The sequence below is a fragment of the Staurois parvus genome, unplaced genomic scaffold, assembly GCF_062004578.1.
Source record: "Staurois parvus isolate SC_StPar_1 unplaced genomic scaffold, SC_StPar_1.0 ptg000562l, whole genome shotgun sequence".
NCBI classification, from domain to species: Eukaryota; Metazoa; Chordata; class Amphibia; order Anura; family Ranidae; genus Staurois; species Staurois parvus.
The window spans coordinates 10,520,167-10,534,550 of NW_028318358.1; the positions used below are offsets into that span (position 1 = coordinate 10,520,167).

Consider the following 14,384-nt stretch of genomic DNA (forward strand, 5'->3'; position numbering starts at 1 on the left):
ATGCTTAGGGTAAGGGGCTGATATTAGCTATTGGTCTGCTGGAAGGGTTTGGAGGCGGCACCCAGGCGATCCGTCACAGTGGGGAATTTGCTTTAGAGGAAAAGCATAGATCTGGTTGAACTGATTCCACAGAGTTACCAGAGCATTCATTGCAAACACTACAGTATGCCTAGATTTGCAGACAAACACGCCAAGTATGTTATTGAACCTGGAAGCCAGGATGGTCAACATCTGGAAGTCCCCCATCTGTAACAGAGGGTAAACAGAACAGTCTTCAGAGTCCAGATGTTGCCAAATGAAGAAGTCTGTCTGCCAGTTCTGCCCCACCTGGAACATGCAAGATGGTCAGTGCTGGAAAGTGAAGTTCTGTCCAAGCCATAATCAGGTCTGGATGCGATAGGGAATGCGCTGGAAAAGTCTAGAAGATTGAGGGCTCTTCAGAAAACCTGGGATAGTCGCTTTATGTTTAGCCAATGCAGGCAGCGCCAAATTTCAAACATGTGCGGACTGCATCAATAAAGACTGAAATGGTATCCCTTCAGTTTTGGATCAATGTCTACAGACTGCAACTGCTTCCATACAAATCCTCAAATAAGAAAAAAGTACAATCCAGCTCAACCTCAGTTGTGTGTGCACAAAAAACTGCAGACTAAGGAAATTTAGAAATGAACTCTAGAGGAGACGGAATGGAAACAGTTTCTGCCCCTGCATTTTCAGTGTGCTGTCAAGTCTGCCCATAAACTCAGACATAATAGAAGAGAATCCTTCATTAGAAAAGATCAAAGAAGGGTTAACCCATATATGGGTTAAGGAAGACCCACAGGAGTATGGCAATTTAGGCAGGGAACAGTGATTTGGGCTATTCGTGTCTGGTCCTTTGATAGGGACACATCAAGACTCCCTGACCAGGTCCGCATGAATTGCTGCTCTTGCACTTCTCATTTGCTATAGCAAGTACACAGTGAGAAACAGCCTCCAAGGGAACTCACAACTTCGCTGCTGGAGCAAAAGGGTTAATGCCATCTGAGATGAAGTCACTTGTAAAGAAACGGGAAGCTCCGGTAGAGTCCAAAGGATTGTAGACCTCATGTAGACTCAAAATGGGATAGTGGGAATGCAATGATACCCACAAGTTCACAGAGAAAATGGCACACACATGCACTATGGTCAACATAGATCAGACTTGCCCATAAGAAGATGGGCCCAAACCCCTTGCTTCCCCTTCTTGCCACTGCCCATGCGACAGAAGCACAGAAATAAACTCCAGTTACACCTTCCCCCAGAGCACATAGAGGCAGGATCCAGGCAGCATGCCACCCTCACTAGACTTGACTGCTCCGGCAGATATACTCCCTAAGGAATCTCCAGGGGCAGGATTTCACCAGACAAGTGCATTGCGTTCCCGAACATGTAAAGCACTCTGTGGCTGACATGTTTCACCACAGGTACATAAGCAAGCACCTTACGCACAATCCAATGCAAAATACACATCATAGGCTGGCCCAGCCTTTTCTTCTCAGTGGGATCTGGGTATGGCTTCCATGACAATACTGAGAATCAGCCAAAAGCTGCAAAGAAAAAAAAACCTTTCTGGCTCTGCAGCACTTAAGGAAACTTGCTGGATAAAAAATAAATCTTGATGAGAGAAGGCCACCAGTCTCCTTGGAAACTAGCAAAAAAACAGGAGGCATACCGGGAATGGGAGGAGTTCTACTAGGTTGTCCTTAGATTTATTTTGCCAGTGTTAAATCTCCTGAAAGCAGCAGCATAACCCTATGAATCTGAATAAGCATTCTGTGTTCCAAGATGTACGATTGGAAAAATAAAATTTCACACACAAAGCTCTCAGCTTTTCAAACTAGGACACGACCTTGTCATATACATTTTGGTCATATACCATAACCACCTGCGCCAAATGTTTTACAATCATATAAATGCAGCTGCCATTTCTTATCTTAAAGATCTTAATGAATGTATACAGCCAATAGTGCTTGCTAACTTATAATCAATATGTGCAAATAAGACATACAGCATAAATGTTCCCAGAAAAAAAAATTCCTTAATCATATATAAGTGCAAAGTCCAAAGTATTGTGTATGCCACAAATTCCAACAATAATATGTAATAAGTGTCCTTAAAAAGGTGAAACACTCTGCACTTGCCAAATCGCAATGACCCCCTTGTTATACAAGATAATCCAAAAACAGAAGAGAAACCCTCTCAGTGTAAAAACCATTTGTTTTACTAAAAGGTCCTCTTCGCTTTTTGAGTTATATGGCATTTGAGCCAGTGAAGTATTGGTTTCGCCTGTTGATGAGGAGGTGGCAGCAGAACAAGATGCAGAGCAGGAGATCCAACCAGGTCCTTGGGTGACCATAAAGTGCAATATGACTTTTCTTGCTGTATAACAAGGGGGTCAATGTGATTTGGTGAGTGTTAACAGTCACACATGGTGGAATAGTAACTGGTGGTATCGGTGGATACAACAGTACTTTTTACTTGGGATGCACCGAAATTCCGGCAGCTGAAACATATCGGCCGAAAATATACCTATTGGCATTTTGCCAATAGGAAAAAGTGAGCAGATACAGGTGAGGATGATTGCGGCCCTCAGGCATCCACCACACATCAGCATGACCTGGCCACACCCTGCCCTCATCCGACTGGGTGAACCTATGGCATCCTGGAAGCTAGGAGGACCTCAGAGCCCATATAGCAAAACACGGGGACCGCTTTTCCTGGTACACCTTTTTGTGTGCTTCTGGGCACGTGTTTCCTTTTGCAAATCCTGTGTGACAGTGATGTGGCAGAAGAAAGCAGCATGTGGTTTGTGAAGAGCCCTGATCCGAAAACTGAACTCAAAGTCAGAGGAGGCAGCGATTGAAAGACTTCTGGGTGAGTGTTCCCATGCGACATGTGCCTGGCCGGAGAAGAGTGATGATAGAATGTTACACCGTTTTATATCTAGGCTGCCTCATCCTCTATAGCAGTGGTCTCCAAAAACTGCGGCCGGGGCTAGATGTGGCTCTTTCCTTGCCTTTATCTGGACCTTGGGCACTATTTCTCCCACCGACACCAACAATGGTGCATTATTTCTCCAATGACACCAATGATGGGGCACTATTCCCTTCACTAACACCAAGGATGAAGCAGTTCACCTACTGATACTAATGCTGGGGCACCGTTCCTCCCAATGAAACCAATGATGGGGCACTAGTCCTTTCACTGACACCAAGGATGGGGCAATATTCCTCCACTGACACCAATGATGGGGCATTATTCCCTTCACTGACACTAAGAATGAAGCATTCCACCCACTGATGCCAATGATGGGGCATTATTCATCCTACTGCCACCAATGATTGGGCACATTCCTTTCACTAATGCCAATGATGGGGCATTGTTTGCCTTTTCTATTAACTAAATTTATGATCACCACTGCTGTTTTTTTTTTTGGGGGGGGGGGTTGCGCTATGAAAGAGGTCACAAAAACACATTTTCTACTTTTTCTGCTATAAAACATCCAATAAAATTTTTTTTTTTAAAAATCTAATTTCTTCAAAATGTAGGCCAATATGCATTCTGCTGCATATATACACTGAAGGAAAAAAGTATTTGATCCTCTGCTGATTTTGAATGTTTGCCCACAAAGAGATGATCAGTCTAAAAATTGAATGGTAGGTGTATTGTAACACAGACAGAATATCAACAAAAAATTCAAAAGAAATATATGTCTAACAAATTATGCACTGATTTCCATGTTCATGAGGGAAAGAAGTATTTGATTCCCTTAACAAAACATGACTTGGTGGCAAATCCCTTATTGGCAATCAGACGTTTCCTGCAGTTGGCCACCAGGTTTGTACACATCTCAGGAGGAATTTTGGCCCACTCCTCTTGGCAGTTCCTCTCAAAGTCATTAAGGTTTGGTGGCAGACGTCTTGCAACTCGAGCTTTCAGCTCCCTCTACATATTTTCAATCGGATTAAGGTCTGGAGACTGGCTAGGCCACTCCAGGACCTTAATGTGCTTCTTCTTGAGCCACTCCTTTGTTGCCTTGGCCGTGTGTTTTGGGTTATTGTCATGCTGGAACACCCATCCACGACCCATTTTCAATGCCCTGGCTGAGGGAAGAAGGTTCTCACCCAAGATTTGACGGTACATTGCCCCGTCCATCGTCCCCTTGATGTGGTGCAGTTGTCCTGTCCCCATAGCAGAAAAACACCCCCAAAGCAGAATGTTTCCACCACCATGTTTGACAGTTGGGATGGTGTTCTTGGGATCATAGGCAGCATTCCTCCTCCTCCAAAACACAGATAGTTGAGTTGATGCCAAAGAGCTCGATTTTGGTCTCATCTGACCACAACACTTTCAACCAGTCCTCCTCTGCATCATTCAGATGTTCAGTGTCAAACTTCAGAAGGGCCTGAACATGTGCTTTCTTGAGCAGAGGGACCTTGTGGGCACTGCAGGATTTCAATCCTTGTCGGCGTAGCGCGTTACCAATTGTTTTCTTGGTGACTGTGGTCCAGGCTGCCTGGAGATCATTGAGAAGATCCTCACGTGTAGTTCTGGGATGATTCCTCACTGTTCTCATGATCATTGACAATCCGCGAGGTGATGTCTTGCATGGTGCACAAGACCTAGGGAGACTGACAGTTGTTTTGTGTTTCTTCCATTTGCGAATGATTGCACCAACTGTTGTCACCTTCTCACCAAGCTGCTTGGCGATAGTTTTGTAGCCCAGTCCAGCATTGTGTAGGTCTACAATCTTGTCCCTAGAGCAGCTTTTTGCCATGGTGGAGAGTTTGGAATCTGATTGTTTGATTGCTCCTGTGAACAGGTGTCTTTTATACAGGTAACAAAATGAGATTAGCAGCACACCCTTTAAGAGACTGCTTTTAATCACAGCTTGTTACCTGTATGAAAGACACCTGGTAGCCAGAAATCCTGCTGAATGATAGGGAATCGAATACTTATTTCCCTCATGAACATGCAAATCAGTGCATAATTTGTTACACATGTATTTATTTTGATTTTTTTGCTGCTATCCTGTCTCTCAGTGTTACAACACACCTACCATTCAATTTTTAGACTGATCATTTATTTGTGAGTGGGCAAACATTCAGAATCAGCATGGGATCAAATACTTATTTCCGTCACTGTATATTTTTTAAAAACTGGCCATTTCGGTTTTTGGCCAAGTACATCCTGAATTTTCGCCACCAGAATTTTCATTTCGGTGCACCACTACTTTTGATATATAATTATAGTTGGAATTTGTGGTATACACAATACTTTGGAATTTGCACTTGTATATGATTAAGGAGTTTTTTCTGGGCACATTTATACTGTATATCTTATTTGCACATATTGATAAGTTAAAAAGCGCTATTGGCTGTATACTTATACATTTTAGTGCCTTTCATGTTTTTAAGTTCACCAAAAAACACTTTGCCTTTAAAAGAGCATAATAATTTGTTCTTGTGAATTCAGAGTATGTGTATGAAAATCACATGATCTAGACCAGCCTCTCTCAACCAGTGTTACTACAGAAGTTGTTAAGGTTGCCATAAGCTGTGGCTAATTAATCTCAAGTTTGATGGTGTCTGCCTAGTTCCAGGGTGAACACCCATTGGCAGAGTCAGCAGCATGACACCAATTATCTTTATAGCTGCTTGTAAGGGGGCATTCTGACCTGTTTTAGCAGGGGCTTCTGAATCAAAATTACTGCAGGGTTTCTCTGAGGTAAAATAAGAAAAAAAAAAAAGTTGAGAATGGCGGATCTAGACCCATTAATTTTGGCCTCAGAACTAAAAAAGTCAGAATGTGACAAGTATGAAGCCATTAAAAGAAACCATCACTTAAGTTGAGGCTGCAATTGGTGACTTCTGTAAAAGCCAATTGCCTGGCTGTCATACAGGTGCTTAAGCTTCAATATTTTGATTCACTAACCCAGGACAAGTCAGCAGATTAGGAGTCCCGACTTTACTGTGACTCTCCTGATCTGTATACTAGTTCAGAGTCAGTGACTTAAAACATGTAATAGCTAGGCAAAAATAAATTTTCAGGAGAACAGCAATAACAGTCTTCATATTTCTCTCAGCAATGTCAAAATTTCTGCTAAGAACACAAAAGAATAGTAGCAATTAGCAGTGAATGACTGAATCACAGTATACTATTTACAAATGCTTGGGATGTTAAAAATGTACATTAGATCCTTTTTGGAACACAGATTTTAACAATCTCACTTATCCGCAAGACATAATATATACAGTAATTGGTAAACAAAGTGCAGAAAAATCTAGTTAACGTGTAGAAACACTAGTAATTCCCACTGAAAACTTCAATTATTTTAAACAGTCATTGTGAAACAAAGTCGCACTGCTTTTGTAAATTTGGGGAGGGGGGGAGGAGGAAACATGAATGGTCTCAAACTATAAAAAAAAAAAATAAAAAAACCGCACATACATGTAAATGTTCCCACTGAAAAATATACTGTACACTGCATTTGCCTTAATACAGAGTTCACTTAATGTCTTTTTTTGGTGAACCGCCGGAAGTTTGTGTACATCCAGTGTCTATAAATGCGCCTCTCACTACATAGTTATTTGTAAAATTAGAGAAGAGTATACTTATTAGTGAAAGGAAACATATCTGGATAATATGATAATCGGATACTGCCATGGTTTCAATTAGACGTGTGTATGTTATAAACAATGTTTTACACACTTCCTGGAAGTGACTGTTAGATGTTCACTCAGAGTGGTCTGGAGCAGGTTCCATTTTAAATCATTCTTAGAACTAGGTCTATGGTCTCTAACCATATGCAATGGTTTATTTATTGTGATATAATGCAGATGATAAGGAGCATACTGTATGTTTATCACTTTATTACCAGTCCCCTTGCTTTGGGTTAGTCTTTTCAGATGCTGGAAACAGCAGGACTCAGGATAAGACTCCTGAGTTTGGGAAGCAACGTCTGACGTAGAGAACACGGCGTCCAGTACAAAGGTATACATTACAACACATACTCTGTCTCGGCAATGTTGGTGTGGCATCCTTGACACATCCTCTTATGTTTCAGAAGTCTGTCCGTCCTTGAAAAGGCCTTACAAAAAAGAAGGAACACAGATTATGTGAAGGAAAGAGATTACGAAGTTAATGAAACAAAATTACTAAATAGTAGCAGCTACCAGCAAGAAAAAAAAAAAAAAAGACTGCGCAGACGTTTACACTGCTGGTGAAGATTTGTCTGGACTAGGTCTCATCTAATTGACAGGCTTAGGCCATCCAACGTTATAATGCAAATACCGTCAGTAGACACACAAGAAATATTTTAAACTTTTACTGTCCAATAAATGAAACTTGGCGGCTGTGTTTTGGGTTTTTTTAAATAGTGACTGCTAGCGAGGGGAGAAGATCCTTTCTAGCTGTTGCTAGATGCAGCAGCTCGGGAGCAGGATCAGGTTACATGTTCCACCCTATAAACAGGTGGAACATGTAACATGTTCCCAAAGGTGAACTTATACTTTAATGTTTCTTTTTACAGATTACATTTTAATTGTTTTTTTTCCTACATTTTTCTTTTAAATCATAAGGATAAGTTCACCTTTGGGAACATGTAACGTTCCCAATGCTGCGGCTGCTGCCGGTTGCCCCCCCTGCCTGTGACAGTGCACGGGGAGAAGTTCCCTGTACAAGCTGTAACTTTGTGAATAGAGCGTGGCCGTGTGGGGCTCTGCCCACACAGCCGCAACATTCATTCACAGTTCTATGAATGAACTAAAAGTCGTGACAGCCGTAGCGGCTGTCGGCTTGTAGTTCTCCATGAACTACCATGGCGCCGTGGAACCCCATACAGGAAAGCACATATACTGACAGATCTGCAGACCTGCATGGCACCGGCGACCTGCTGATTGCTGGTGCAATAGTTTACATGCTCCTGAAACCAAAAATAATAAATGCACATTTTTTACCTGCAAAAAAACAAAAACGTGCATTTAGTATTTTTTGGTCAAAAAGGTGAATGTATCCTTTAATATTTACAGAAGCTAACTGTACCTGTTGCTTCAACAGCCAATTCAAAATGGAATTCATTATTCAAGTTTAAACACTTTAGCTCCAGGCCATCTCAGGCACTTTTTGTTTATAGGTTAAAATCAGTATTTTTTGCAAGGAGAGCATTAATCAGAGAAGCAGCCAAGAGGCCTATGGTAACTCTGGAGGAGCTGCAGAGATCCACAGCTCAGGTGGGAGAATCTGTCACCAGGATAACTATAAGTCATGAACATTGCAAAAGGCAGGAAGAGTGGCAAGAAGAAAGCCATTGTTGAAAGAAAGCCATAAGAAGTTCCATTTGCAGTTTGCAAGATGCCATGTGGGGGACACAGCAAACATGTGGAAGAAGATGCTCTGGTCAGATGAGACCAAAATTGAACTATTTGACCTAAAAGCAAAACGCTATGTGTGGTGGAAAATGAACACTGCACATCGCCCTGAACACACCTTCCCCACCGTGAAACATGGTGGTGGCAGCATCATGTTGTGGGGATGTATTTCTTCAGCAGGGACAGGGAAGCTGGTCAGAGTTGATGGGAACATGGATGGAACCAAATATAGGGCAATCATACCAAAAAAACCTGTTAGAGTCTGCAAAAGACTTGAGACTGGGGCGGAGGTTCACCTTCCAGCAGGACAACGACCCTAAACATACAGCCAGAGCTACAATGGAATGGTTTACATCAAAGCATATTCATGTATTAGAATGGCCCAGTCAAAGTCCAGACCTAAATCCAACTAAGAATCTGGGGCAAAACTTAAAAATAGCTGTTCACAGATGCTCTCCATCCAATCTGACAGAGCTTGAGCTATTTTGCAAAGAGAATGAGCAAACATTTCACTCTCTAGATGTGCAAAGCTGGTAGAGACATACCTAAAAAGACTTATTTATTTCAGGTACTCCTATAGCGCCATCAATTTACGCGCTTTCACATATATATATTGTACATTCACATCGGTCCCTAACCCTCAAGACTTCCAGCTGTAATTGCAGTGAAAGGTGGTTCTACAAAGAATTGACTCCGGGGGCTGAATACAAATGCACTCCACACTTTTCACATATGTATTTGTAAAAAATTTTGAAAACCATTTATCATTTTCCTTCCACTTCACAATTATGTGCCACTTTGTGTTGATCTATCACATAAAATACATTTACGTTTTTGGTTGTAACAGGACAAAATGTGGAAAATTTCAAGGAGTATGAACACTTTTTCAAGGCACTATATGTGATAGCAATAAAGTTTTTTTTTTTTTTTTTTTTTTTTTTTTTTAAAGTCCGGTCGCTAAGCACATGCATCTTCGTATAAATAGGTTGACTACGCTACATATTGCAGCGAACATCGAAGCAAGAGCAATAATTGTAGGGCCACCATTTACAGTAACACTTAACCGATAAAGACTATGGGCAGTTTTGGGCATGGCACAAGTTCACGGCTTGACATGTTTTGGTATCTATTTACTCATCGCAATCTGACCTTTGATATTTTTCAAAAATCTGTTTAATTTGTAAAATCATAGCTCATAAATCTTATGTTTTGTAGCCTGGAAGACCATATCCCAGTGCACAACATTAAATTACTACCTTTTCCTTAATGGGCATTTGGAAAATTGTAAACATAGGCTGACAGTTCTTAACATCTTAGTCTGAATGTTAAGTACATAATATAATAAAGGCATATGATGGTATTTAATGGTTGCCCTGACCCGATAATTATAGTGGCTTCACATATATAGAAAGTTTAGTCTTTTTATTAATTAATTCCTATAACCTAAAAGAAGAACAGCAACAAAATATAGTGTAAATGAGAATATTTACCTGCTGGCATCGCTCACATTGGTACGGTTTTTCTCCACTGTGGACCCGTTTATGTCTGTCCAGATGATACTTCTGAATAAACTTCATATCACACATGTCACACTCATATGGGCGCTCTCCTACAAAATGATACTATATTACTCTGAGGATATAGTGCAGGCAAAGCACTATCTAAGCCTGAAGCACATTACCTTACCTGTATGGATGTACAAATGCCTCTTAAGATGGTAGCTGCTCCTGAAGGCCCCATAGCAGTGTTCGCAGATGAAATTCTTGGGTATATGTAGTGAATATGGACTGTTCTCCTCTGCTAAGACCATCTACAACATAGAATGTATGGGACTCTACAATCTTTGACCAGTATTATAGTTTTTCTAGATATGATTAGTATAATAGGTAATAAATGGTCTCACATACAGAATGATGCAGTCAAAGAGAGAATGCACATCTATAAGTTTGTACAGTATATGAAACCAGAAAATATAGGTACAATGTAAATGGAAGACGAATCAAACCATTTTCCAGAAAACCTATTATTTTAAAATATGATTTCACAGAACGCTCCATTGTTTTCCTCAATCTAAAAAGCAAGAGAAGATAGAATTCTCTATCACTTAACATCCATACCTTCTTGTGGCTTTTGCTAGCTTTGGAAACCAAAGTAGGCTGATCTCTTATAATTATTGGCTTTGATGTTTCTTTATGCGGCTCCTACAAACAGAAAACAACAATGAATTTGCAGTTCTAAGAGTGAATCTGAACAAGCAAGACGCAAAATAACGGATTTAAAGTGTTACGAAATCGACAACTGTAAAATCAGTCTGTATATGCAGTAAAACATGCTTGTTATACTCACTGTGGAACCTAAGGGGTTAATCCTCTGCATTTTGTAAAAAAGGCGGTTTAATCCTGTCTTCTCCGATCCTCCCCTTCTTCCAGTCCCCAATCTATCTGCTGATAGTACAGAGCTCTAGGAGTCACTCTGCACATGCTCAATTTAGTGTGCATTACTAGAGATTGTTTTTTGGGGGAGGGTGCATGTGATCAGCACAGGGCCCATCAGCACTGTCCAGACAGAAGGTCAGGGGTCATGCAGCCTCATAGGACATTCAAAGCAGAATGAAAACTCCTCCTACAAACTCTACCAGTACGCAGCTGGACACTGATAGAAGTTACAAGACTGCTATACACTACTGATGAGCAAAGGTATTTAGCAGTTGATATTTACTAAAATATTTGCATTTCCATGTTGTGTGTATTGTGAGAGGCTGGATACAGTGAATGAAGGGTCATGGGTTAAGTAACACTTTAAATAAAATAGAAGTAATATTTGCAGATGGTATGCAAACATTTTATTTTTGGATAGAGTAGGAAATGATTAGTGACCTGGTCCATACAGATTTGAAAATAAAAAACCCCAGTCTGTAAAGGGAAGTTATATGCTGTATACTTACCTGTGCTACACTGCTGATCCCCGTATTCCAGTTGTGTGGAATACCTGTTGCATCGATGTGTGCTGTGGTTCCTGCCACACGCTTACAAATTTGTTGTGACGTACAAGCCAGGAGGATACACAACATGCAGTGGGGGAGCAGGTATTCCACACACTGAGAAAAGTAGGATACCCACATTTGCAATGCAAAGTTTCATCATACTGGCGCCAGACATTTTACAGATTTGGGTTAGATTGACTTTAGCAGTGTACTGACAGCCACTTTAACCACTTCCTGTCCATAGGCTAAAGAGCCACTGGATTACTTTTACAGAAGGCGGAAGGAGGTCCGTCCCCCCTCCCCCCACACACCCTTTTAGCCACTGGGGAGCCTGGTAAGGAAGCGACTGGTGGCATCTGGTTCCTGAAACACAGTACAAAAAAAAGAGATGCAATTCCTTGCACTGTGTGATGTCAGAAACTGGAAGCAACGAAGCTGTAGTCACTTCTGCTTTCAGTCTCATGTAAGCAAGCCATTACAGCCTATAAAAAGCATCGGATCAAACCAATCTCAGTCCGATTCGATGGTTTAGATGCCAGAGGAGACACCAGATCTCTCCAAAAAGATTTTTAGGTACCGAAGTTTGGCACACGGGTATATGCAATTTTAAAGCATGACGTTTGGTAAAATATGAAATATGATGTTATGCTGAGTAAACGAATATCAAACAATTGGGTATTATATTGTGTTTGTGTGCATTAAAATTCAGTCAAGTGCATTTTCCAAAAAAGTTTGCGCTTGAAAAACCGTTGAGCAAATACTGTGTGACACAAAAATATTCGACAACCACTATTTTATTCTCTAGGACCTCTGCCTTAAAAAAATAAATAATATACACACACAATATTATACACACACACACACACACGTATATTGCCAAACATATTGGGACGCCTCCCTTTACACGCAGATGAACTTTAAAGGCATCCCAGTCTTAGTCCGTAGGGTTCAATATTGACCTGGGCAACCCTTCGCAGCTATAACAGCTTCAACTATTCTGGGAAGGTTGTCCACAAGGTCTAGTAGTGTGTCTACGGGAATGTTTGACCATTCTTCCAGAAGAGGTCAGGCACTGATGTCGGACGGGAAGGCCTGGCTTACAGTCTCCTCTCTAATTCATCCCAACGGTGTTCTATTGGGTTGAGGTCAGTCAAGTTCCTCTACCCCAAACTTGCTCATCCATGTCTTTATAAACCTTGCTTTGTGCACTGGTGCACAGTCATGTTAGAACAGGAAGGGGCCATCCCCAAACTGTTCCCACAAAGCTGTGAGCATAAAATTGTCCAAAATGTCTTGGTATGCTGATGCCTTAAGAGTCCCCTTCACTGGAACGAAGGGACCAAGCCCAACCACTGAAAAACAAGCCCACACCATAATCTCCCCTCCACCAAACTTTACACTTGGCACAATGCAGTCAGGAAAGTACCATTCTCCTGGCAACCGCCAAATCCAAACATGTCCATCGGCCAGACAGTAGCGTGATTGGTCGCTCCAATGAACATGTCTTCACTGCTCTAGAGTCCAGTGGCGGCATTGCTTTACACCACTGCATCTGACACTTTGCATTGTCCTCTGCTTTTTCACAGGTAAATGTTGTTCTGTGATCATTTTAAAATTTTGCAAACAGGTAATTTTTCTCATTATACTGAAAATACAGCGCGTTCAACTACACAGCTATATGCAACACAATGCGTTGATGAGGCTGCTCTGATGAGCAGCATTGATGAGCACTGTTGGGCTGCACAGATAAGGTGGCACTGACTGACCACTGTTGAGCACTTTTGGGGCTGCACCGATAATCAGGGCACTGATCAGTGCAAATAGCTGCTTTGACAGTTGCCGGTTACCGGCAGCACTTTCTTCACACTATGACAGTGTGAGGAAAGTAATGCCGATAACTGGCAAGTGTATTTACATAGTGGCCTATGATTGGACACAGCCGATCACATAGCAAAAGTCTGCTGTGATTGGCCTTTTACCATGTCATGTGATCATCTGTGTACAAAGGAGGCACGTTCTGAGAAGATGACAAATGGACTACAGAACTCGACTACCGCGCTGTAGCCGGCATTTGGCTATAGCGCAGTAGTAAAGTGGTTAAGACTGGTTCGTTTTAGCCTGCAATTCTAGTGTAAAACAACTGATTACAAGCAGCACACAACAAATTGTGTTTTACTTTATAACATACCGTCTCCTCTGTGTCTGAAATTTCAGTTATTTCTTCTACATCATCATCAGTATCATCTTCTCCTTCATCACTCCCTATGGTACGTGACAGGCTGGCACTCAACATCCCCAGCTTTTTACCTGCTGCCGAGTGAAGCAGACTCAAACCCGATATTCCTTCGCAGCCCAGCAGACGGCGCTGTAACAGTTGCATTGTTGTTATTTTTTACATAAGTACAATTATAGAAACTTTTACAAGTCTGACAACAGAACATCTAACTACATTATACTGAAAATACAGTGAGTTCAAGTATACAGCTATATGCAACCTAGTCGGAATCAATTCTGTTATAAATTTGAATTATTGTTTTATTACTAATGTTACATTTTCTCCTATTTGCTTATACTTGAGAGTAAACACATACCTTTACTATTCATGTGGTTTTTTTTTAGTTATTATTTGGCTATTGTTACCAGTCTGTGTTGACGTATTGCTAATTATTCTCTTCTTGGGTCCCAGTATGGTAACAATTTTTTCAGTTTTCCACTAACATTCTTTTTGCCAAAGGGAGTTTTTATTTTGTGTCTAAATTAAAGCAGTACTAAGAAAATATGGCAGCTGCCACCATCATTTTTTTGAAATGCCTCTTACCTGGCTGACAAGTTGCTCCTAAGTCCTTAATCATAGTTCTGGCTCACCGCCTGCATGTTTGTTCAGCAGGTACTGTGGCCAGAAATAGCTGGGTAGATAGTGTTTTCAGAGATGTTACCCTTTATATTTTCTCAGCATACGATTCCTTTCACCATTGTCTTCTGGGATAATTTATTTATTTCCACACACGTTA

The 14,384-nt window shown here is 41.2% G+C and overlaps 1 protein-coding gene across 4 annotated transcripts in view; it reads right to left on the bottom strand.

Moving 5' to 3' along the window:
- ZNF740 (zinc finger protein 740) overlaps window positions 1-14,384 on the bottom strand; it is a 56,875-nt gene that overhangs the window by 26,804 nt on the left and 15,687 nt on the right. For 3 of the 4 annotated variants that reach the window (XM_089691467.1, XM_089691465.1, XM_089691466.1), the window contains exons 4-8: window positions 13,562-13,738; window positions 10,508-10,591; window positions 10,077-10,200; window positions 9,881-9,999; window positions 7,035-7,111 (exon numbers count right to left, since the gene is read on the bottom strand). In XM_089691467.1, coding sequence (XP_089547593.1) covers window positions 7,035-7,111; window positions 9,881-9,999; window positions 10,077-10,200; window positions 10,508-10,591; window positions 13,562-13,738 — 581 coding nt within the window. The remainder of the gene's footprint in view (window positions 1-7,034; window positions 7,112-9,880; window positions 10,000-10,076; window positions 10,201-10,507; window positions 10,592-13,561; window positions 13,739-14,384) is intronic. The other variant, XM_089691468.1, reaches the window with a different exon arrangement.